This window comes from Nematostella vectensis, chromosome 9 (assembly GCF_932526225.1).
Source record: "Nematostella vectensis chromosome 9, jaNemVect1.1, whole genome shotgun sequence".
In the NCBI taxonomy this organism is placed as follows: Eukaryota; Metazoa; Cnidaria; class Anthozoa; order Actiniaria; family Edwardsiidae; genus Nematostella; species Nematostella vectensis.
The window spans coordinates 12,427,541-12,454,199 of record NC_064042.1 but is presented as its reverse complement, the minus strand read 5'-3'; the positions used below and the strand labels follow the sequence as shown (position 1 = coordinate 12,454,199).

The 26,659-nt window shown below is 39.9% G+C and overlaps 1 protein-coding gene across 1 annotated transcript; it reads left to right on the top strand.

The window, feature by feature from the left end:
* The first annotated feature begins 345 nt into the window (after positions 1 to 345).
* On the top strand, positions 346 to 2,437 carry LOC5512364. Its single transcript, XM_032381790.2, has 3 exons — positions 346 to 865; positions 1,374 to 1,665; positions 1,927 to 2,437. The coding sequence occupies exons 1-3, from the start codon at positions 681 to 683 to the stop codon at positions 2,380 to 2,382; spliced, it is 933 nt and encodes a 310-aa protein (XP_032237681.1). The 5' UTR covers positions 346 to 680; the 3' UTR covers positions 2,383 to 2,437.
* Positions 2,438 to 26,659: the final 24,222 nt, after the last annotated feature.

Genomic DNA, 26,659 nt, shown 5'->3' with positions numbered 1-26,659 from the left:
ATAATAGAGAATTAGACCTTATGTGATTATAGATAATAAAGCGCTTTTGACCTTTCAAACGACGCGCTATTTAACCGCCGCCGCCTGGTAAATAAGTAACACGACCCGAGCGGTGAGATTTTTTTCTTCCCCATTATATAAAAAATAAAAGACAATTTACTAGGGACAGTGATGATGAATCCCACCTTATCAAAACAAATCCAACCACCAACGTCCTCAGCTGGGACTGCTTTGGACTTGTCATCACAAGGGAAATGTACACAAAATTCCTGAATGGCGTTTTTCGCACGTATTTCTTTTGAGGGGATTCCGACCTACCGTTTCAACTTGTAGCTTAATTAACTTTTTATTTGATCAGCAAGAAATCCCGAAACTCTGAAAAATAGTAATTTCCGAATAAATTCACTGAAGAGCTGGCAGGCTTGCTATAGTGGTAATACATTTGTTTATTACACTTGAACAAGCTTTAATTCGTGACTCTACGTTTTACAATAACCACACAAAGTAGACTGACAAAGTAGTATGAAACTTAAGCGCCTGTTTCAGCTGGAACGGAAATATAGCAGCCAATCACGTATGATCGGTGTTTATACCTGAGCGGAACCATCTCTTCTAGGCACGTCTTTCGATCATAGTTAGCTACAGGCGCTGTTTTCAAACTTACATTCTGAGCTACATTAATGCCATTCCTGATGGATCCTACTAGTGAAACGTTAAGAAGAATCGTCTTTAATTCACCTTTAGATGCAATATCGTGGCTACAAACGGAGAGACTCCTTGCTAGAGAAACGTCGTGCGCTCATCACGACCCGCCTATTCCAATGAGACTAACAGAGTGTCCAGACCGTTCCGACGGCTACAAGTGGTAAGCACACAGACATTAAATCTAAAACAGCAGAAATAGAAATTAAGACTTTATTATAGGAATTATGATTTTTAAGTGACATATGAATACCAGTTGCGAATCCTCCATGAATGTACATTTTGATTTGCTGGCTAAAGCATTATTAAGCCATAAACTAATATCATGTGATACAATACTATGAAAGAAGGCAAATAACGCCGCCATGGCGAGCCACTGGAATAATCCATTTCCATCGGCTAAATCAGGCGAAGTAACCAAGCAATCAAAATACCTCTATAACATATCAGACTACATTCGTTGGTTGTTATTTGAAGTTTACTTGCAAATGATAAGCAATATCAAAGAAGTGGGAACTGCAATAAGGGAATATTGTCCCCATTAACCACTTACTGTGGCCTATGCTGTGACAAACATACACCAGTCACTAGATCATGTTATGCTTTGAAAACTTATTTCAACATACAATATCATATCCTTTGTGATTATATGTTATCTTGCACCCTTCAAGGCGATGCCCAACTTGCCACAGAAGAACCTCTGTGAGGATGGGATCCTTCTTTGGGGAATTCCCAAGGATACGCCTTGCTACTATGGTAGAGGCGATTCACCACTGGGCGAAAAAAATAAAGCAGAAGACATCTGCAGAGATGCTTGGAATAAGCGAGCGAGTTGTAGGGAAGATATCGTCACGTCTGAGGGATATCTGCGCCGAGGACTTAAGACGACGCCCTGTTATTCCTTTTGGTGGGCCAGGCATCATTTGCGAGATTGATGAGAGCTTATTCAACCACAAAGCAAAGGTAAAGCTCAAGGAAGCTCAATTCCACCAATATGTATGTTCAAGCAACAAAAAGGTGTGGGCCTCCCCACTTTACTGAGCGGATTTATATATCAACGTTTTTTTTAACCAACGGGTTTCAGGCGGTACATAAGCAACCGACAACAAATTTGTTGAACAGTTTAAGGTTTTATTTGATTAAATATTTAGATATTGATAAATGAAGTCACTTTGCTTCCAATTACTATAACACAGAACTGGAACTGTCTATCTATGATTACAGTACAACCGCGGGAGACGACCGGCAGATGCCAATTGGGTGTTCGGAGTACTCTCCACAGAACATTTCCCTTCAAGAGGCTACTTCCGGGTGGTACAGAGAAGGGATGCAGCGACACTCTTGCCAATCATCGAACAGGCGCTGCTGCCTGGCTCGACTGTACACACGGATGACTGGGCAGCATACCGTCAACTACAGGCCCGATTGCCAAATGTGGTAGCGGACCACGGGGTTGTTGTACACCGGTATAATTTTGTCGACCCAATTACCGGTGTACACACCCAACACGTGGAGTCTGCATGGAACCGCCTCAAAAGTGTTATCAAAGAGCGGCGGGGTGTGAGGCGGGTAGACTTGCAGAGTTTCCTGGACGAGCAGTGCTGGAGAGACTGGCGCACCTCCAACAGGAGAATATTCTATCCTCTTCTAAGCGTTTTGCGTTTACATTTTCCTCTCTAATAACTAATAAACATTTCAAGAACGAATCATCTACAATAAAGTATTGAAGCTTAAAGTATTTTGTTTTATATATAAGCTTACAATTTGCCATTGTTTGCTCCTGTCGAGGAGCGCCTTTGCCCTATACAGCATAGCCAATGGAAAGAAAACCAGGAAAACCACGCCGTTAGATGAAAACTTGGCTACAATGAGCCCCTGGCAAGGGTGACATCTCGGGCTTGGTCCCGATAATACCACATCTTGTGGGGGGACCAAGATGCCCTCATTTAACCTCTCGAACTAAAATAATACAGCCACAGCGTCCTCCGTAGAAATATCACGCGACGAATTATAAAAGAAGCCATTCAATGCCTTATCTTCATTCAGAATTTTCTCTCTTTTGACAAACGAGTCAATCTTCCGTTTACAGGTTTTGCATATTCTTCTGGGAATAGCTGATCTGAGTTTACCAAAAATTTTTGTAGCATTTTCTTCGAATCCAACTGTGCGATATTTACATTGAAGAAACTCGCCTGCCCAGATGTCTTGAAATTAATCCCACAAACAAGACAAAACTCGTCTTTGCTGCGTTTGTTGTTCAATCTTTTTAGTGACGTTTTAGGTGATTGAAATTGAACAGTTGTTTCCTTTTTTCGAAGAGGAGAACTAACCGGAGTTTGATTCATGATTTCCGACTAAACCCATGCAAACATATTAGCATATTGACAGCTTTCGCGCGATGGTACGGGTTTTGGCACATCGGTCGCTTATTAACGCTCACGAATGCGAAACAGAAACAGTTTAGACCCATGGCAGAGGTATCTTTTCCTCGCGAACTCCAGCCCAGCGAAATACAGAGAAAAGAGGCCTCTGTTAGCAGGGAAGATGGATCCCACCTTATCAAAACAAATCCAACCACCAACGTCCTCAGCTGGGACTGCTTTGGACTTGTCATCACAAGGGAAATGTACACAAAAGCGGCAGAGAATCTATTTGATAAAATGCTTTAGCCTGTTAGCTGACTTTTACGGGGCTTTCCTTTTAGTTTCATTGAAGGCAAGAATTTAACTATAAAATCAGTCTGATCTCTGTGTTGCATTCGTTAATGGCACACGGTGTCGCAACGTGAGTTAGCCGAAGTCCGGTCAATGAATAACTTGACAATTTGCTTGAGAAACGATAATTTTTGTGTTCCTGCACTTGCAACACTTGAAAGCCATTGTGATCCCAATCAATTTCCTCTAATCATCTCCGTCTTAAGCAAGTATTTTTGCCTTTGGAGCTGAACTCAAGATTAGTTTAACATCAACAATAGGACACAAAGGACTACTTATCGTTATATAGCCCTCCGGAATTATATGAAATTTGCTATCTAAAATTTGTAATCAGGGAGTAAGAAACTTTATTTTAGTTAGCTGAGAGACATGATTGAGTCATTTTTAGTAAATGAAGATAAAACGTATTTCAGAGCTCTACATTTTATTTTCCGTTTAGAGTGTCATTAGAGCGTACCCTGTGTACCAGAGGCTCCGAGCTTCGCGGTGTTCGTTCCATACTTGAGAATTAAGGTTTTTTTTTAACAAAACGAATAATCATGGAAAAACTTTGCCAAATTTATGACACTCACCGCATCCGTATAAGAATTGTTGGTTTCACGATGATGACGTTAATCTGTTGGACGTGTATCAAATGGCAAAAAAGCTGTCCAATGTGTTATTCCTGAATGGCGTTTTTCGCACGTATTTCTTTTGAGGGGATTCCGACCTACCGTTTCAACTTGTAGCTTAATTAACTTTTTATTTGATCAGCAAGAAATCCCGAAACTCTGAAAAATAGTAATTTCCGAATAAATTCACTGAAGAGCTGGCAGGCTTGCTATAGTGGTAATACATTTGTTTATTACACTTGAACAAGCTTTAATTCGTGACTCTACGTTTTACAATAACCACACAAAGTAGACTGACAAAGTAGTATGAAACTTAAGCGCCTGTTTCAGCTGGAACGGAAATATAGCAGCCAATCACGTATGATCGGTGTTTATACCTGAGCGGAACCATCTCTTCTAGGCACGTCTTTCGATCTTAGTTAGCTACAGTCGCTGTTTTCAAACTTAGCATTTTAGCTCCAACAACCGACGCACATCTAAGCCAAGATGTACATACTTTATTAAATTTCTGAGTAGCATGATACCAAAAATCGGACTCACTAGACTATACTAGCGGCATTCAAAGACTACAAAGGCCTGCCATTGTGGCTTTCTTTTTATAAACGCGCACAAATATAGACTCACGCACACACAACAAAAGAAAACCCAGTAAAACCCATAAGTTAAATATTAATATAGTGAAATATTAAAGTAAATATGTCAACCACATCATGGGGTATCGTATATCTGTGTTTATTATCCGGTATTTTCTACCCGATGCTTTATCCGGTATTTTTTACCCGATGTTTTATCGGGTATTTTTACCCGATGTTTTGGATGTTTTATCGGGTATTTTTACCCGATGTTTTATCGGGTATTTTTACCCGATGTTTTATCGGGTATTTTTACCCGATATTTTATCGGGTATTTTTACCCGATGTTTTATCAGGTATTTTTACCCGATGTTTTTACCCGATGTTTTATCGGGTAATTTACCCGATATTTATTATCGGGTTTTTACCCGATGTTTTGTATCTACCCGATAACCGGGTACGGGTTGGTTTTCTTATCGGGTATTTTCATTTACCCGTTGTTTTACCGCCATGGCCTTAAAGCTCATCGGGTATTTTCAGTTACCGGTGTTTTACCACCATGGCCCTAAAGCTCAATTGGTCCAATAATTTATTGAGCATGCAAAACATACCATATAGGCATGGAACCATTCCAAAAACATACTTTCCATATGTTGCAAGTCGCTCCAACTAATAGAGCCTAAGACCACAGAGTGCCTGAGTCATATGTTTGCAAAGTTCAAGTGTGTTCGCGCATAAGCTTGGGGGAAAAAAACAGAGAAATTTGACACAAATCAACCAGAGCAAGTACAACCTGTACACAAGTGGCTCCAAGGAAATGAATGACATGGTGGACTATTTTATGTATAACGGTCCACAAGGTGATGCCAGGAATGTTCAGGTTGGGGATGCGAGTGGCATGTTTGATCATAAACCTCTTTATGCAGATTTTAAGCAATCAAACGTACCATCACCATCGCTACCATCACCCCCATCATCATCACCATCATCATCACCACCACGATGCTTGCGAGTGAGCTGTGACAGTCCTCCCACTAATACTCAACACGATACTGACTGACCAAGGTGATACCAAAGAGAAATCATTCAATTTGGGAGGCTCTTTTAAGTCTTTGTAAAAAAGCATTAGATCTGAATGTGCTCTCGACTACGCATACGATCAATGCGGAAAATGTCAGCGTCACCTTCGACATAAGCACTAATGCGCTGCAGATTCAAGGCTCTGGCGCCGAAGGAGTTGAAGAGCAGCTTTCTAGCTTGTTAGGCCCCGACACAGTACTTGCTCAGAAATTAAACTCCACAAATATACCTCATAACATGCATTACATATTGATGCACCCACCCTTTGGCCTTTTTTTAGAAACTTTGGATCCACCCATACAGGCTAATAAAAAATAAATGCAATGGAGGCAAATCCTAAAGTACTGAAAGTTTCTAATGTCAAACCAAACCATGTTCATTGGGATCTATGTTGGGGGCAGAGAGGAATAAATATACAAATAAACAAAAAGTCAATTGGGAGCGGAGAAATGGATAAATGTGACTATTTAAACAAAATGTTACTCTATTCTAAAACATCTATAATAATAATGCAATAATAACTTGACTGAGCACTTTCCTAGTATTTTTCCCTTCCCTATTGATATATATATATATATATATATATATATATATATATATATATATATATATATATATATATATATATATATATATATATATATATATATATATATATATATATAAAACTGTTTTCTTTGCAAATTTATTATTGAAAAAGCACAAGTTTGTTGTTATCTTTATATAATTTAAGTACTTTGATCTAATAAAACCCTCTTCCCTTTATAGAAGTATAGAACTTGTATCAAAGCTACATTCTGACCAGCTTTGCCCTCGCAAAGAAACAAATAATGAATGAAACAGCATTCCAAAAATATAATAATATAGTTATACATCTCAGGTGCCATATGGAAGTTTTGTCTATCACCAACTGGTAATACTCTATCACCAAGAATATTACAGTCATGCATTACTTATTGGTGCACCCACCCTTTAGCATGTTGCCTGCTGTTTTATAGAAACCCTGGATCCGCACATGCTAATGCTACTCCAAAATTAAATGCAATGGAGAAGAACAAATTTACTTGGGAAGCAAATTCTAAAAAAAAAAAATCCTTGATGTTACTAAAAGTAATGCTAAAAGAAAATGTCCTATTTCAAACCTAACATATTTTAATTTATTTAGGGTGCAGAGGGGAAACTGCAAATAATATCAATTGCATACAAAAATAGTCAGCAGAGAAAAAAGGGAGAAATGGGAGTATATCTTTGATAAAAAATAACAATAATGCAACAACACTCTCCTAACATTTCCCCTTCCCTCATTATCTTTAGGTTGATAGATAAATGTTTTCTTTACAGATTTATCATTGAGAGCAAGTATCTTCCTCTAAAAAACCTATTACACTTATACAGTTGTATAAGTAAGAAAGTAAGAAGTAAGAAATCCCCTACTATATTATCCTAATATTTGCCTATTATTATGCCTTTCAGCCTAGAATCAATCATAGCCCTCAGGTAGTCCTTGGTTGGTTTTACCTAGATAAAAGTGAAAACAATAGTGGTGAAGTACAGAATTAGCTGGATATACACAAATGAAACGTTAATTTTTTTTATTGAACATTTGGTAACCGTTTGTTATATAATACTGAAACCCTAATTTTACTAGATGTGTAACATATTCTATTTATTTTCTATGAGAAATTATGTGCTACGTACACAAAAAGACATTTTGGACTATTATGTGCCATCTAGCCTACTGCCACAGTATAACAACAAGGAAGAGGTAAAGTAACTCTGATTATGGTTTGCATCTCAACATCAAACACTATGCTTTTCATCACTAACAATGCTGTAATTTATCCACAGAGAGTTTTTGTGTGACATTCATCAACTTCAACTAGCAAATATAAAGCCACTGAACAAATTGCTAAGATGCTTTAGTATAATTTCACTAGTCACTTTCGAAAATGGGGCGTTTTCATTGGCTGAAATCTTGACAACATCATGCGATAGTTACTAATTAGTAACTATTGGATCTCTGGCCAAAACAAAACAATGGCGACCAGATTTGCAAATGTGACGGACGAAGAAATAGGGGAATTTAAAGAAAACGCCATACCCAAAAAGTTAAACTTTTCCGAGTTAAACTCTTTCGAGGAAGGTCTCAAAAGTTTGTTTTCTTAACCCAATATTACAAGGCTTTGTTTTTAATTTTATTCAAAACTTTTACACTAAAACTTTTGCTGTTTTGCAACAAATTGCGATAAATGTTTATATTATTTTGTGTCCAACAGAATGGTTTCAGCAGCAAACCGAATTTACGACTGAGTTTGTAAATATGTGGGAAAAAAATGAATAAATGCCTCTCAAGGTTTTATGTTTCGGTGCGAAAGTCCGACGGGAGCCACAAACAAAACATCGATGTTGTCAGTCAGAGCCCCCATCAGGGGAAAATCACATACGTGGTATCAGGCCCTTCAGAACATGGTGAAGCACCTAGGCGTAAACGCCCAAGGAAAAGCGTAGATTATAATCCAGACCATCATGGCAGGAGTATTGTAATTCCTGGATCCGTAATTGATATGGTTGGTGGTAATTCAAAAGACGATCTCCTAACTTTTGTTTCAAGTTTACAATTTACAGGCTTTGTTGGGCATTTGACGTGGAGGACATCTCTTAGGTTGAGCGTGTATTCTGAGGACGAGCGCATAATTATAAGGAATATGTCCAGCATGATCGGCAACATCAAGAAGCATGATGGCAGGTTTGGCCTTAGGCAACATTTAGAGATTGCCAAACAGATTGAAATCATAAGTAACACACACGGTCGTCACACGTATTGTATAGCCAACGATTAGTTTGGTCCAGGTAAGCCGATTCCAGACTTGAGCTTTGCATACGTTAAAGAAATATTGCGTGTTAGCTGGACAGTCCATCGTTATCCCGTGCTGTCACGAGTCCAGCTCAGGTGGGTAGAAGCTATCAGATTTCTCCCAGTTATTTCACAAGTGCTAGATCGGTAGAAAACAGACCTTTTCCCAATAAAATCCTGGAGGCCCAGAAAGGTGAGTATGCCTATTATCTTCGTATCAGTATTCAGTTTCCATAGAGTCGGGAACGGGGACGGCCTTTCTCTCTCTGATGTCAGAGCAATTCATGGATTTTTTTACAACGAGACGGACCTGACTGATGACGAGACAGCCGATATTCTTTAGGAGCTGTTCAAGCCATTCTTTGGTCCCAAAGGCTCTACAAACATCACGGGTAAGCAGGTGAGATCACGCAGTGTTTGCTACGACACTCAGGAGGCGCCAAAACCTCAAGACGCGGAAGGTGCGATGAGAGACCAATCCATTTTCTTATTTTCTCTTGAATTGTTTACATTAGACAAAACTACAAGTACTATACTCAGAAAACAGATGAAACGCTACCATCAACAGGGTATTTATTGTGCCCATACAACATGAAATATAGTAGTATAACTTCATTCCTTTTTTATGAATAGTCCATCAAATTATAATTAATAACAATTAAGCTTTCTTTATTCTTAACTGCTCTGACTGTGGATTGGTCTATTGCCTTTAAGGGCAAAGCTGGTTGTTGATGCAGTGTCGACTCAACGTTGTGGTCAATACACTGTGACCAGCAATTGGAATCCAGGCATGTACTTTGTACATAAAACTTTCTCTTTTTCTTCTCAAGCATTTGCTAGAAATGATACATCCCCAACCAATTGTAAATATTCACGAGTTATTATAGAGCATGAAAAGTGTACCACATGAAGAATCATTGCACACAACCAATCCAGAGCAGCAGCTGTAAGTACAGAAATGTTATAGAAACTGGCAAGCAACAAGCGAGTTGAAAGAAATCTGCAAACATCTCCTTTTATATAAAAAGAGTGCCCGAACAGAACACACTAACAGGTGATCACAGATGTTGGAAGATGGTCTTTAGCATTGTTCTTTACGGTAATGTGTATGTATAACTTTTTTACAGACTGCACAGGTACACTTGTGTGCATGGGAGGGGATGTCAATAGTGGTGAAGTACAGAATTAGCTGGATATACACAAATGAAACGTTAATTGTTTGATTGAACATTTGGTAACCGTTTGTTATATAATACTGAAACGCTAATTTTACTAGATGTGTAACATATTCTATTTATTTTCTATGAGAAATTATGTGCTACGTACACAAAAAGACATTTTGGACTATTATGTGCCATCTAGCCTACTGCCACAGTATAACAACAAGGAAGAGGTAAAGTAACTCTGATTATGGTTTGCATCTCAACATCAAACACTATGCTTTTCATCACTAACAATGCTGTAATTTATCCACAGAGAGTTTTTGTGTGACATTCATCAACTTCGACTAGCAAATATAAAGCCACTGAACAAATTGCTAAGATGCTTTAGTATAATGTCACTAGTCACTATCGAAAATGGGGCGTTTTCATTGGCTGAAATCTTGACAACATCATGCGATAGTTATTAATTAGTAACTATTGGAACTCTGGCCAAAACAAAACAATGGCGACCAGATTTGCAAATGTGACGGACGAAGAAATAAAGGAATTTAAAGAAAATGCCATACCCAAAAAGTTCAACTCTTCCGAGTTAAACTATTTCGAGGAAGGTCTCAAAAGTTTGTTTTTAAACGCAAGATTACACATTCTTTGTTTTTAACTTTATTCAAAACTTTTACACTAAAACTTGCGCTGTTTTGCAACAAATTGCGATAAATGTTTATATTATTTTGTGTCCAACAGAATGGTTTCAGCAGCAAAGCGAATTTACGACTGAGTTTGTAAATATGACAGTGGAAAAAATGAATAAATGCCTCTCAAGGTTTTAAGTTTCGGTGCGAAAGTCCGACGGGAGCCAAAAACAAAACATCGATGTTGTCAGTCAGAGCCGCCCTCATCAGGGGAAAATCACATACGTGGGATCAGGCCCTTCTGAACATGGTGAAGCACCTAGGCGTAAACGCCTAAGGAAAAGCGTAGATGATAATCCAGACCATCATGGCAGGAGCATCTAATTCCTGGATCCGTAATTGATATGGTTGGTGATAATTCAAAAGACGATCTCCTAACTTTTGTTTCAAGTTTACAATTTACAGGCTTTGTTGGGCATTTGACGTGGAGGACATCTCTTAGGTTGAGCGTTTATCCTGAGGACGAGCGCATAATGATAAGGAATATGTCCAGCATGATCGGCAACATCAAGAAGCATGATGGCAGGTTTGGCCTTAGGCAACATTTAGAGATCAAACATATTGAAATCATAAGTAACACACACGGTTGTCACACGTATTGTATTAGCCAACGATTTGTTTGGTCCAGGCAAGCCGATTCCAGACTTGAGCGTTGCATACGTTAAGGAAATATTGCGTGTTAGCTGGGCAGTCCATCGTTATCCCGTGCTGTCACGAGTCCAGCTCAGGTGGGTAGAAGCTATCAGATTTCTCCCAGTTATTTCACAAGTGCTAGATCGGTAGAAAACAGACCTTTTCCCAATAACATCCTGGAGGCCCAGAAAGGTCAGTATGCCTATTATCTTCGTATCAGTATTCAGTTTCCACAGAGTCGGGAACGGGGACGGCCTTTCTCTCTCTGATGACAGAGCAATTCATGGATTTCTTGACAACGAGACGGACCTGACTGATGACGAGACAGCCGATATTCTTTAGGAGATGTTCAAGCCATTCTTTGGTCCCAAAGGCTCTACAGACATCACGGGTAAGCAGGTGAGATCACGCAGTGTGGGCTACGACACACAGGAGGCGCCGAAACCTCAAGACGCGGAAGCTGCGATGAGAGACCAATCCATTTTCTTATTTTCTCTTGAATTGTTTACATTAGACAAAACTACAAGTACTATACTCAGCAAACAGATGGAACGCTACCATTAACAGGGTATTTATTGTGCCCATACAACATGAAATATAGTAGTATAACTCCATTCCTTTTTTTATGAATAGTCCATCAAATTATAATTAATAACAATTAAGCTTTCTTTATTCTTAACTGCTCCTACTGTAGATTGGTCTATTGCCTTTAAGGGCAAAGCTGGTTGTTGATGCAGTGTCGGCTCAACGTTGTGGTCAATACACTGTGACCAGCAATTGGAATCCAGGCAAATATGTACTTTGTACATAAAACTTTCTCTTTTTCTTCTCAAGCATTTGCTAGAAATGATACATCTCCAACCAATTGTAAATATTCACGAGTTATTATAGAGCATGAAAAGTGTACCACATGAAGAATCATTGCACAAAACCAATCCAGAGCAGCAGCTGTAAGTACAGCAATGTTATAGAAACTGGCAAGCAACAAGCGAGTTGAAAGAAATCTGCAAACATCTCCTTTTATATAAAAAGAGTGCCCGAACAGAACACACTAACAGGTGATCACAGATGTTGGCAGATGGTCTTTAGCATTGTTCTTTACGGTAATGTGTATGTATAACTTTTTTACAGACTGCACAGGTACACTTGTGTGCATGGGAGGGGATGTCAATAGTGGTGAAGTACAAAATTAGCTGGATATACACAAATGAAACGTTAATTGTTTGATTGAACATTTGGTAACCGTTTGTTATATAATACTGAAACCCTAATTTTACTAGATGTGTAACATATTCTTTTTTTTTTCTATGATAAATTATGTGCTACGTACACAAAAAGACATTTTGGGCTATTATGTGCCATCTAGCCTACTGCCACAGTACAACAAGGAAGAGGTAAAGTAACTCTGATGTTGAGATGCAAACCATAATCAAACACTATGCTTTTCATCACTAACAATGCTGTAATTTATCCACAGAGACTTTTTGTGTGACCTTCATCAACTTCGACCAGCAAATATAAAGCCACTGAACAAATTGCTAAGATGCTTTAGTATGATTTCACTAGTCACTATCGAAAATGGGGCGTTTTCATTGGCTGAAATCTTGACAACATCATGCGATAGTTACTAATTAGTAACTATTGGATCTCTGGCCAAAACAAAACAATGGCGACCAGATTTGCAAATGTGACGGACAAAGAAATAGAGGAATTTAAAAAAAGAACGCCATACCCAAAAAGTTAAACTCTTCCGAGTTAAACTCTTTCGAGGAAGGTCTCAAAAGTTTGTTTTTTAACCCAAGATTACACAGGCTTTGTTTTTAATTTTATTCAAAACTTTTACACTAAAACTTTCGCTGTTTTGCAACAAATTGCGATAAATGTTTGTATTATTTTGTGTCCAACAGAATGGTTTCAGCAGCAAACCGAATTTACGACTGAGTTTGTAAATATGACAGTGGAAAAAATGAATAAATGCCTCTCAAGGTTTTATGTTTCGGTGCGAAAGTCCGACGGGAGCCACAAACAAAACATCGATGTTGTCAGTCAGAGCCGCCCTCATCAGGGGAAAATCACATACGTGGTATCAGGCATTTCTGAACATGGTGAAGCACCTAGGCGTAAACGCCCAAGGAAAAGCGTAGATGATAATCCAGACCATCATGGCAGGAGTATTGTAATTCCTGGATCCGTAATTGATATGGTTGGTGGTAATTCAATACCACAGGTCTTTTGGTCAGAAAGTAGGATTTTTCTAGTCTCAATTGGAGCATTTACGACAAGGTACGGCATTTGAACATGCCTGTGTTTTGCTAGATGTATTTGGAGTAGATATTTTTGATAGATTTCTTGTAGATGTATGCTGGGTCTACGACGCAAGACTGGGCGACTCGACAGCAACGCTTTGTAGTTTTGAGATGGCCGAGAGAGCGCTAGAAAGCGGTTACGCTTTTCCAACAGTGAACTATTACACTAATGAAGTTCAATGGAAAAGTTTCAGGAAAGCATATCACAAAAGCGCGGGGGATTCTCCATTGAAGGTAGGTTTATTAACCCTTCTGTGTGCAGATTACAGAGATTTTTTTTATTTTAATATTCCTTTTTATCAATGTTTCTGTTTTAAAGTATTTTTTGACATTTTGAGTATTAAAAGCACAGCACAGCACATCACAATACAATACAACAGTATTGTATAGGTCCAACCGTATTCAACCAGAGTCAAGTGCCTTAATCAACATTTCCCATTTTCTTAAATGAATGGGTAATTTATTTGTTAAATATGCTGCATGTCGCTCTACTTTCTCCGTATAAACGAGGCGTTGCTTAAACATTATCAACGAGGGAACCCTAAAAACATCCCACATCATCATCAACAGCTGAACTTCTTGTTGTTTGGACTACCTTTTGTGACAACAATTTATTCCATAAAGCAAATAATACACTAAATTCTTACCTGAAGCACCTTCAAACCAACATAACCAAGGCTGGCCATATTGCAGTAAAAACTGCGGACTCCTTGCTTAACTTGTCAGCCAAAGCTGACAAAGAGTTTCTTGTAGAGTTGGGAACCCTTTTAACTCTTTCGAAGGATGCTCTGACAATTCTAGGGCATGCCAGTTTTGAGCTATCTCAGCTTCGACGATGAAATAAAGCCTAACCTTAACAAGGAATATGGCGACCTGTGTGCCGCAAGTGTACCGGTGACTGAGTGGTTGTTTGGGGATGATTTACAAACCAAACTAACTCACATTCGAGCTGCTAACAAAATTGGAAACACTGCCAGTGTTTCTACATTCAACAGACCCAACAGCAGGTCAACAGGCAAGAGACCTAATAACAGGATTTTTTTAGCCCGAGCACCGCCAGCTCAGGGTCGGCAGAACCAGTAGAACAACAGTCACGAACAGGGCGAATTCATCCTTTTGCGACTCAAATCAGATGGTTCGCAACGTACGATACTCAATCGAAAACAATCAAACAAATTTGTGACTTACCACCATTTTAAAATGGACACTACCTCTACAGCAGTTGACATGATGAAACCTGACTGTTACATGTGCTCAGTGGACTTAAAATCCGCCTATTATTCAGTTGCAATTGCACCAGAACATCAAAAATTTCTTGGCGTGGTAAACTTTACCAGTACACATGTTTTCCAAGTTCCCACATATTGTCTCTCACAAATGTGTAAAAATTTTGGTTGATAACACAACTGCTGTAGCATGTATCAACCAAATGGGAACCTGCCATTCTAGAGAGATAAATGCACTTGTGATACAAATTTGGACTTGGTGCATTGAACATGATACCTGGATCACTGTCGCTCATATTCCCGGGAAAGAAAATATCATTGCAGATAGCGAGTCTAGAAAGCAAAGAAGGGAAACAGAGTGGGCTTTAGACACTGACATATATACAGCCACAGTGGCTAAACTTCAGATAAAGCCTGACATTGATCTATTTGCATCAAGGCTTAATTTTAAATGCAGAGTCTATATCTCATATTAACCTGACCCAGGTTGATACAGTTGTTGGCTTGCACCTTGTCAGAGAACTGCACACAAGTCAAGGCCTTTCAGCATCAGCTTCCGAAGTTATCCTCCAGGGATGGAGGTCAGGAACACAGAAACTGTATCACTCATATCTCAAACGGTGGAATGTTTACTGTAGTCAACGGAAGCGGCTATCAATACGGCTCGTTCAGCATTATCTTCAGTTATATTCCCACCTGGAGGTGGTACGTTTGGGACACACTCATTGGTCACAAGATTTGTCAAAGGGGTATATAATACACACCCAACATCCCCAAGATATCAGGAAATATGGGATGTTGCTGTTGTTCTCAGTTACCTGAAGACCCTACACCCTCCAGACAAATTATCCCTTATGAACTGACAATGAAGACTACAATGTTAATTGCCTTATTGTCAGGCCAGCGTTGCCAAACTCTACATGCGTTGGATATATCCACAACGGACTTAACAGATAAACATTGTATATTTAACATACAGGAACTTTTGAAATCCTCAAGGCCTTCCAAACACTTCGGACGCCTGGTACTTAAAGCGTATGAGAATGACAAGCGATTATGTGTTGTTACTATCATTAAAGAATATGTTGAAAGAACAAAGTTGTTTAGGGGCAACGACTCTCGTTTCCTTATAAGTTTTCAGAAGCCCCATAAGCCAACATAAGCAGACATATCCATTAAGACCATAATGGATGCCGTAGAATGGTCTAATGTAGGAACTTTCAGAACATACTATGACAAACCAATAACCCAAGAGCCAGATAATTTTTGTGTTAACCTGTTACATGCAGTGGACTCTGATGTTTAATGTGATAATAAAAACCTTACTGAGAATTGCCCAAGACCATTTGCTTTAAAATCTCACATGTGACTTCGCAGCGACTTATGACCAATGGCGAAGTAGAATTTAGAAATTAAACGAGACTCACCTGTAAGGAAGTTTGATTGTAATTCTACGAGCTATCGGGCAGGAACGGAGAAGTCACGTGCCCTCCCTTTTTTTACTTATACAGATATTGTACCCTATCCTATCCATTATAATCATAAATGACCATTCGGAACTTTAAATACTGCCTGCTTGCTTTCGCGCGCCGCTCTCACACACGTGACTTCTCCGCTCCTGCCCAATAGCTCGTAGAATTACAATCAAACTTCACCTTACAGGTGAGTCTCGTTTAATTTCTAAATTCTATTTTATTTTGCCAATTTCTACTTTTGGCAATTTTTTTTGACAATTTCAACTTTTGGCAATTTTTTTGCCAATTTCCACTTTTGGCAATTTTTTTTTTTGCCAATTCCCACTTTTGGCATTTTTTTTGCCTATTCCAACTTTTGGCAAATTTACCGCTGACCACAAGCACAGAATACTGAACACAAAGCAAAGATGGCGGCACTTTCGAGAAGGCTTAGTCTGCTTATGGTTTATTTGGCGATTCTCAGCTGTATATTTCCAGTCGTAGCGTGTTTACCTCGTTATTTGCCTTCTCAAGGGCATGGTCGCGATGAGGTGATCCGAGAATACTTCAGCCTTGTCTTTACTTATACCGAAATCTTGATATTTCTCCTTGTTAACCATGGGATAACCATGAGCCTAAGGCAGCTAAAACGAATCCTAAGACATCTTGGGTTGAAAAAGAGAGGAAACCGTACAGATCTGAGTGCTGTAATTGGTGTCATTTGGAACGAGTTGGAAGGCAGTGGATGTAGATTGGGTTATCGCGCAATGCAACAGAAGGTCCAGTGTAACTGACATGCATTAATGTCCGATGCTTCAATGTTTTCGTTATCACTCAGCTATATCAACGCACGCCTAAGATTATGATTAGCTCTCAACATTTTGACATTTAAAGGAAAACCGCTGTTTAGCTCGTTAGTTTATTTTACGATCCTATCTTAGCCGCATCTGGCTTTTCCTGTCGTAATCACTTTGGAATGCATTGTATCCTTGATTGGGACACGTTCGGTGCCCACATTATTCACTCAGTCAAAGCCAGCAATCAGGAAGCAACAGCGCTTAAAGAGTCGGAGAACTCTATTATTTTACAGTCCAGAACAGACGTAAGTTTCTAAGTTCAGCTCTTGCCATTTTTGTCTTTACCCGAATTTATTAGAAATCATTGTAAATATTAGAATTGTAATTTTCTGTAATTATTTCGCTTCCTAGTTTTTTACCGCATCGTGCCTGTGATCCTGTAATTCTGCCAGCCAAGTAATAAAGCCATTACAAAAACCAGTTTGGGCTCAGTTTTACACACTACTCGAAGTGGTTAATGCTAGCGAACTTGGTCCTCAACACACCAGCGTGTCTGACTAAACCGGGAACGCAACATCCAGTATGAGTATGGAATGCAGGTTGATAGGGAAACAGTTCGAAAGATTATTAAAGGTTTGGATCCAGAGGGAGTAGCCAATCGTTCAAAGAAAAAACTAAGAAGGATATACTTTTCACCAGGGCCAAATTTTATTTGGCATATTGACGGCTATCACAAGCTCAAGCCATTTGCCTTCGCTATCCATGGAGCTATCGACGGGTTTAGCCGTCGGATTTTATGGCTTGAAGTGGCTTCAACTCCAATCCACGAGTAACAGCTCAATATTACGTTCAATACGCACGGACAATAGGGGCTATACCAAGAATCGAGGGGATGGAGGTACAGAAAACGTGAACATAGCAAGTATACAACGGTTCCTTCGCTCAGAATGTACTGACTCGCTAGCCGGCGAGAAAGGTTTCATGTACGGAAAGTCGGTTGCTAACCAGCGCCATTGAGGCGTGGTGGTCCATCCTCAGGAAAAGCCAAAGTGACTGGTGGATCAAGTACTTCAAAGACATTCGTGATTCAGGAATATATGATGAAAGCAACCCAATTCATATCGAGTGCTTGAAGTCTTGCTTCATGCCCATACTACAAAAGGAGCTGTAAAGAGTTGCACAGATGTGGGACTTACACAGAATTAGGCCAAGTTAAACACTCAGATGCCCCCTCTGGGAAACCCGATGTTCTGTATTTCGTACCTGAAACATCCGATACACGTGACTTCAAGTCTCCAATCGACAACGATGATTTTGATATATTGGAATAGTTGTACACTGAACACGAGCACCCGACTGGTTGCACTGGTCATTTCCAAGAGTTGGCTGCTAATATCATGGAAGACAATAACTTAACTCAAGGTTCTAATGCACGAGAGGCACAAAGATTGTACATGTCATTGCTTGCGGGAATTGCACGTTATGCATAAATGCTATCTGCGATCGATGATGATATGGGCTGTTTTGTTCAATAGCTTGTTACAAAGCTAACATTGCATTGTTTCAGTAGTAATAATACTACTAAAATGAAATTTGGCTTTTTTTATTCATTCATTTTCCGTTGTTTTTTAAAAGGTAAAAGAAATAAAATTAAAGCAAATGGGCGTAGTCTATTCTTCTTGTTCAGCAGAAATGTTACGTCGTAATACTACTTGAGAGTAGCATTTAAAATCCGTACATCCTGATAAGGACTATCATGTCAAAACCCGCCCTGGACAAATAAAAACATGACTCTTGTTTATAGAAAGAAATATTTTATGAAACAATTTAAAAGTTTACAGCGGATTGCAAAAATTATTACGCCGCCGCAAATTCATCATAATATCATGATATAGATGGAAATTATTTGACTTTTTGTTGTAGTCAAGACGATCCGCGAAGCTTTGACCGCGGGAGGTGACGTTCCTCCGGTTCCTACATGCTTCCCATGGCGTCCACCTATATTATGGTATTACGATATATTACGTGCTGTGATAATTGCACTCCACTGCACATAAAAATCATGAAATCCGAGAAAATAACGGTTGATTTACAGTTTGGTCAATCTGTGTTTCCTGTCTGCTTGCCTGTCGTTTGCTTAAGCCTACGACACACCTGGCGATTTTGTACGCATTTCAATCGGCGGCGGCGAATTCGCCGATATCTAGACATTCGATACTGACGATCAAATTCGCTGGCGATCGCCGGTGATTGAATTCGCTCATGCGAGCGTACAAAATCGCGCGTTTGTCGTAGGTTTTAACAAACTATAACCAATTTCTTCCGGAAATTCGATGTAATATCATCCTCTTTATATTGAAAGGCCCCGGGGGGGGGGGGGGGGGGGGGGGGGGGGGGCTCCCAGTCAGCTCTGGAGAAGGAAAGGCACATTTACAGTACTGAAGAGATAGATAAATTTATACATAGTGAGAGTGTTAATCAGACATTGTACGCCACACACTTTACAATCATCGATCTTTCTGTCCCTCAGAAATTTTATTACCTATACAGAAACAAATAATTGAAATGGGATGAAGCAAAGCAACATTTTAAGCCTTACTACTGTTCATGCAAAGATTTCTTGTTTCTTATTGGTTGATAGCAGAACAGTTCACATGACATACCAGACAAAAGACAACAGACAGATGTAATGGAATACCAGACAAACAAATGAGATTAAATACCAGACCAAAGACAACAGACAAAAAGATGAATGCAAAAAGATGAAAAATAAGTGCAGTGTTTCAAGACTGGTTTGCAAATAAACAATGAAATTGGTGCAATAACCAAGCTTTCTAAGCTACTCTAGTCCTAGAGGGGTTATTCGAGATGAGTGTGTGCATGTTTTTCTTTGACTTTGAGCTGGGACACGATATTTTATCATTTTTTCCCAAACAGCATTGTTTATTCCCAGCAACCGGAGGCCAAGTATTTACCCGATATTTATGGGACAGTTTTAAAACTTCTTTGAAATGATTGTTTTCAAAATGCGTGTGCTTGATGGCTTCTTTCCTGTCGTGCAAGACGCAAACAAAAGTCAAAAAAAGAGATATCCTGTCAACATTGTGCTTATTTTTTTGCCTGAACATTAACTGTAATTTGTTTGAAAACCACAAAGCTTTTGGCTGTAAGTTAGAAATACTTTTTGGGTCACTGTGGAAAGCTACAAAATGGCGCGTTTTCGAGTGCTTTTTTTCGCTAAGAAAAATCGTTGAATTGCAGCTTCTCTTTGCCTGATAATTTGAAAGTGGAAACCATTCCCTGTACCCCCTTTTAGCTAGGGATTGTCATTCGTGCGGTTCTCGGATTTCTAGTTCCTCCTTTTCTCCGTGAGAGATTGCACACACTTTTTCCATAGCGTATTAGATATAAGATCTATATTTCATAAAATATTCCAACAAATGTAATCGTAATACGCTTTAGCAGTGCTCACAGAGTATATAAAACATTTAGTAGTGCTCACAGCATAAAATAAAAAAACAGCTTCTGAAAGTTCTCTATCATTCCTGCTCGCATATTTACATTAATCGATACGTTACCCATGAAACTATGCAGGTATTACACATGGATTCCAGATGGTGTTTAATAGTGTATTTTAGGTGAGCCCTAACGTTTGGAAAATATATAATTTAATACCTCTTTCATCATTTTTTATAGAGAAGAAGAACAACAAGCTAAATAAAGGTGGTGGTACAGCTGTAGGCGGCGGTGTATATTGATTTCCATATTTAGGGGAGTGCTTTTGGTGCCTACTCTAAATATGGAAATTAATTGTTACATGGAAGACAAACTGTTGTCTCTTTATTTATACATGTTTTTAAAATTTATTTATTTATTTAATACACCTATTTCAAATTAGGTTGCAATACCCATGTCACAACCTGCAGTGCTTCATAGATATCAAATGAACCAACAAAAAAGCATAGATAAAATCTTACCCATGTTTCTTTTTGTGTGCCTTTTGAATGAACCAATTAGTGTTACCACACCTTGATCCTCCAATGCAATACCTTGTTTGAAATATGTGTATGATACATATTTCAAAAATATCCTAACCCGTTATATTTTATCATTCTTGGTCTAAATAACCATTAGAGAAGTTTCCAATATTCTAAAAAAAAATTTTGGCTAAAAAAAGAGAGCAGTTATTTGTATATTGTGTACATTGTGTATATTGTATATACAGCACAATCGTTTCTTTTTATTTGTTTTATTTTTATCTTCTCACATGCATTTACTTTCGTACATTCTATCCTTTTTAGTACCCAATTTTTCACGGGTAGCCTACAATAAAGGGAGGATTGAGGGGGCATGGGACGAGTCTCAAATAAAAAAAATATTGGATGAAAGTGCAGTTTAGTTGTCTAACGTTGATATGTGATTTTTATTTTTACTTTTTTTTTCGAAAAGTAATCCATCTTCACGTGTTTTGACAAGAAAAAGCATGCGTCCGTTGATAGGGCAACCCTGTACGATGATAGGTACGAAAATAGCGCACCACAACACCATTTCCTAACGATAGTATTCCCACGAATCTAGCTATCAATTCTTTATCCAAATCGCTGAAGTACAAAGATACACAGATAATATTCGTTACAAATTTAAACGTTAAAAGAATAAAATTTGCTTTGTACGCGAGATATTTAAGTGTGAATAATAGGTACCAATACCCTTGCAACTTTTGCCCCAAGAACGAGGCACGGTGTCTTCGCATGTAGCGCCAATTCCATCGTTCTGCTATTCACACATAGCGATATGTGAATACTTTTATCCCTACTATGTCAAATAGATAATTTTTAGTTAATATTTGTAAATAAATATTTATTTATTTTTAATATTAAGTCTTTCATTGCCATAACGCCCTGAGACGCCTGTAAAATATAGGCCCAACTCCAAAACATCAAAAATGCAAACTAAACATCACCAGACCCGGATACTCATAGATTCATCCAAGGCATAGACGACCTTCAAAAGCGCATCTAAGCAATGTAATAGAATTGACTCTTTTGTCAAAATATCAACCTTAATTTCTGACCAATTCGTAAACAAATGTTTAAACTTAGAAACATTCCTTACCAAAAAAGACAAAATTCCGAACTACAAATAGAGACAAGTCACCAATAGATACCTTTATTGCGCTCCGTCAGGTCCCATTTTACAGCAATCAGTCACAATAATCAATGCTAGAACCTCCATTAGAAGCGAGTCACCATGTTTAGCCTATTTTGCATGCCTGCACTGCATCATGGGAGTCTTGGAAACACCTTGACGGACAGGCGGGCAATCTCCTCCCCCAGAATTATAACAGTCTCTTTGCTCCAAAGCCAAACAAAACATTTCCAGGTCCAAGGGACCCAGAATAAGCCTGAAAACAATTTTTGAATAAGGTTGGGTAGCAAAGATGGAATGTGAGGACTTTGGGCATGTGAGGATGATAAGCAATTTTTTTTTAACTTCTTCAGTGTTCAACTTGTGAACCTCCTCAAAATGCAATCATGCTTACCATGTTTTCGTCTTCTGCGTATCCATTCCATGTGTTGGCCTCGCAGCATGATCATTCCCACTAACCAATGGAAAAAAAATGGGAAAGAAATAAGCATAAAGCCCGTAGCAAGGAATTCGGCTGCACGAAACCTTTTAAAACCCTTTTGACGGCTTTAACAAATAGTACATTTGACTGAATGCTGTACTAATTTTAACTTTGTCTTATACAAATAATAAAGATCACAACCATCTTGTACAAGTTGGTGCAAAACTATCTGAAGCCATTGTCAGCAAGGCAGAATATATCAAGCCGTCGAAGGTTTGCGAAGCTGGTAAAACACATGGGGCCGGTTGTACAAAGCCTGGATAAGTCTTATCCACCTGTTAAATCCTTATCCAGCTTATAAAAGTTATTCGAGTGGCGTGATTCGGTTGCACAAAGCCCAAATAAAAGTTATCCAGCGGTTAAAGTTATCCGGATGATAGAGGTCGGATAAAATCTTATCTACTGAATAAATGTGAAGAAAAAACAAAATGACGTCTTGCTTTTTAATTTATTATTAGAATTTAGATTAATTTCAGACACAGTGCAAGTTGAAAGCCAAGCAAACGACGAATGTTTTGGTTGGAAAATTAACAATGAATTATACGAACTTACATGCAGCTCTGGTAGGACTGGAATCAATCTACATTGCCCGTTCTGTCGAGAAATGTGACTCCTAAAGACTGAAAGAAGCTAAACACTATCCCCTTTCATCATTCCGTGATTTACGTGTACTTTGCCTCGAAAAACCGTTTGGTTTCTGGCACTTGTTGAAGCTCTTGCTATCGCCGCCATTTTGTTTGAAGGAAAAACAGCGCGCGCTTTGCATATTTACCATAGAAACGGGAAGCCATTTAGTGATAAATGATGGCGATTTAGCGGATAGTTATCCAGCCAGTTATCCCTAAGCCTCTCGGGTGCTTAGGTGACTACTCCCCACGGCTCTGGTCACCTAATTCCTGTATAACTACCTTCACGTGGTGCACCTGTCTTAGACAAAATGTTATACCAGGGACCGAACCAGGGACGGTATATTTCCTTCTGGGCAGATGGAGCCTGTTAGCCTTGGTAGGCAATCCATCTAGGGATTTGCTTACCCGAATCACAGAAAAGACTGCTATGGCGGATCAGGCAGAAGACGCCCACTTTGGGTTAAATGGCTGGGAAGGCGTTGCAGCAAGGCACCGTGGAATGCTTAGGGCGTGACAGAGCACTAAAGACGTCACGTCCATCACACTGCGGCCAAGGAAGTCACCAGCCGTGATGACTCTTCGTACCACTGGATTCTGGCTTCTGCGGCAGAGAGAGTGGGATTGCCCCTGTGCAACGGCTTTTCCACTATAATATATTTCTCGCACAGGTTTCGTTGTACTTTCATCTTATTATCTTTCTTTATCTTACTTCTTCAATAAGCCCTACGGCGATGGGTGATTGGCGAAAGCAACAGGTGGAGGTGAACACTGGGAGTTGTAGTAAAAAAACCTGCACGTAGGCGGCCATGGACAGGTGGTCGCTCTTTTTCTGTACCCAGGGCTAGCAGACAAGTTCGGCAGCACCAATGGCGACTGAGCAGCCCTCTTCAGGACAGCACTGCTCACCCTAGTAAGGGAGGGACCTAGAAAAGGTGGTCTAAACATTGCCTGCCCTACTGCATCTGGCCAGCAAGCCGCGGCTGGCAGATCATCCATCTATGCGGTCGAAGCGATAGAAGAAAAAATAAACTACTCTTAGGAGCATGGATTGTCCGTACCCTTATGGACAGAGGAATCATAACAAGACCCCAAAGGAGAACAGCCCTAGTTGCCAAAGAACTAGCACGCTACAACATCGACATCGCAGCTTTGAGCGAGACCTGCCTCACCGATGAAGGTTCTCTTACAGAACAGACAAGAGGTTACACTTTCTTTTGGAAAGGGAAGGCCGCACACGAAGACAGGATCCACGGGGTTGGACTGGCTATTAGGACAAGTCTACTGAAAGAACTTCCAGACTTACCTACAGGGGTCAACGAAAGGCTGATGAAGTTACGTCTACCTTTCTGTTACAAGCGCTATGCAACAATCATCAGCTCATATGCTCCCACCCTCACGAGCCCAGAGGAGACAATCGAGCAGTTTTATGCCGACCTCAGTTCCATCCTGAACTCTGTTCCCGCTGGTGATAAGATCATCCTGCTCGGAGACTTAAATGCCCGAGTTGGTCGGGACTACGAACGATGGGATGGAGTGCTCGGAAGACACGCCGTTGGCAAGATGAATAACAACGGCCTCCTACTGTTAAGCAAGTGTGTGGAGTACGATCTGGTCATCACCAACACTGTGTTCAGAATGGCAGACAAGTTCAAGACGACCTGGATGCATCCAAGATCAAAACAGTAGCATCTCATAGACTTTGTCATCGTCTGCCAGCATGACATCCAGGATGTCCACGTCACCAGGGCCATGCAAGGAGCGGAATGCTGGACAGATCACCGCCTAGTCCGCTGCACTCTGAAACTTCACATTGAGCCACGTCACCCAAAGCGTCCAAAGCTTGTGCGCACGCCCTTCAACACAGCCAGACTCCAACAGCCTTCCTACCTACAGAAGTTCCAGAACAGCCTGAATGAGAAGCTGACTGCAAACGGGCCTTTGTCTGGAGATCCAAAGGAGAAGTGGAACCAGTTCAGAGATGTAGTCACCGAGACAGCAAAGACAGGTCTTGGCCCAAAGACGCGGAAACACCAGGGTGCTTGCTTCAAGTTAAAATAAGCAAGAAATTTTCTAATCGAGTAGCTTATGAATCACTTATTTCATTTTGAAGGGGCATGGGATGTTGTTTAAAACGCTATCCTTTCTTGCATTTTTTTTGTCGCTAAAACAATACATGGAAAAACTCTTGTCGCCAATACAAAAACGCTGGAAGAAACCACCAGACAGCCTCTATCTGCTGCTGTGCAGATATGATTATGAAATAAAACCTTTAAAAGAAAAGAGTCGACAACAACGCAGAGTTATCGCAAAATCGATTGATATTGAAACCAACCCTGGACCTGTCACAAGCACGGTCACTGACTCAAGTGACCCTCAAACTATTTCAGGAACTCCTCCATCAAGGAACATTATTTGAAAGGCCATGTACTACCAACCCTTACATATTTTACTGTCGCAAACTATATCGCTCTTTGAAAACGGCCGCAATAACAAATATTCTCGGCATAAACTCCCTCATTCCAAAAACGATAGTACGCCTACTGATACTCCCCAAGACGCCCCTAATACTAACCCACCACCGGTGACGACATCAACGCCTCAGCCCTGACGCCGCTGTAGATGAAGAAGATGTAAAAACAACTCCGTTGTAACACTTGACAGCACATCATTAATAAACCTCTCCAGTACTCCTCATCGGGAGAAAGCTGAAATACAGCACCTACAAGTCGCCCTATTAAAGAAAATTTACGTTTCCAGCCCCCAAACCGCCGGTATTTGGAGACATCATGGACTTCCCAAAATGGGAATGCACTTTCCACGCTCTTATAGATGAGGACTCCATGAACCCTAGTCACAAACTGTATTTCCTCGGAAACTACACCGCTGGAGCTGCCGGTAAAATGATATTGGGACTTTCCAGTAATCTCCAGTACTCCTCATCAGGAGAAAGCTGACATACAGCACGTACAAGTCTCCCCATTAAAGAAAATGACGTTTCCAGCCCCCAAATCGCCGGTACTTGGAGACATCATGGACTTCCCAAAATGGGAATGCGCTTTCCACGCTGTTATAGATGAGGACTCCATAAAACCTAGTCACAAACTGTGTTACCTCAGAAACTACACCGCTGGAGCTGCTGGTAAAATGATATTGGGACTTTTGGGCCTAAGAACGGAAGACCTGTAAGCGAGCGAGAACTGTTTTGAAGGAACGGTTTGGAGACCTGTTTAAAATCTACGAAGCCTACAGGCATTGCCCCGTGTCACAAGCCAGATGAATACTTGCAAGATGAGAAACTACAAGACGAATCCCACGACTCACATGATTTTAGTCCCATAACAAGCACCCCGATAGACCCATATGTAGTGTTTCTAGAGCAGCAAAGAAAACGACAAGCAGAATGGGAGACACCAGGCCACCGACAGCCAAAGCAGAGCTTGGCCTACGATGCAACTACGATGCAGTCAAAATAGTGCGAGGAGCTAGAGAAGATGGTGATAGTTTGGAACTCCGTGATGGTGGGGGCCCATCATGTGCAATTGCTGTTGAAATTGCTTGGATAAAAAATTGTGTAAACTTGATAAAGAAACAGCAAAGGAG

What these genes read in the sequence shown, in the direction of transcription:
- LOC5512364 (XM_032381790.2), top strand. Translation starts at nt 681, where the DNA reads ATGCCATTCCTGATGGATCCTACTAGTGAAACGTTAAGAAGAATCGTC. An exon ending in CGTTCCGACGGCTACAAGTG is followed by an intron (nt 866 to 1,373) that starts GTAAGCACACAG and finishes GCACCCTTCAAG; the next exon opens with GCGATGCCCAACTTGCCACA. An exon ending in TATTCAACCACAAAGCAAAG is followed by an intron (nt 1,666 to 1,926) that starts GTAAAGCTCAAG and finishes CTATGATTACAG; the next exon opens with TACAACCGCGGGAGACGACC.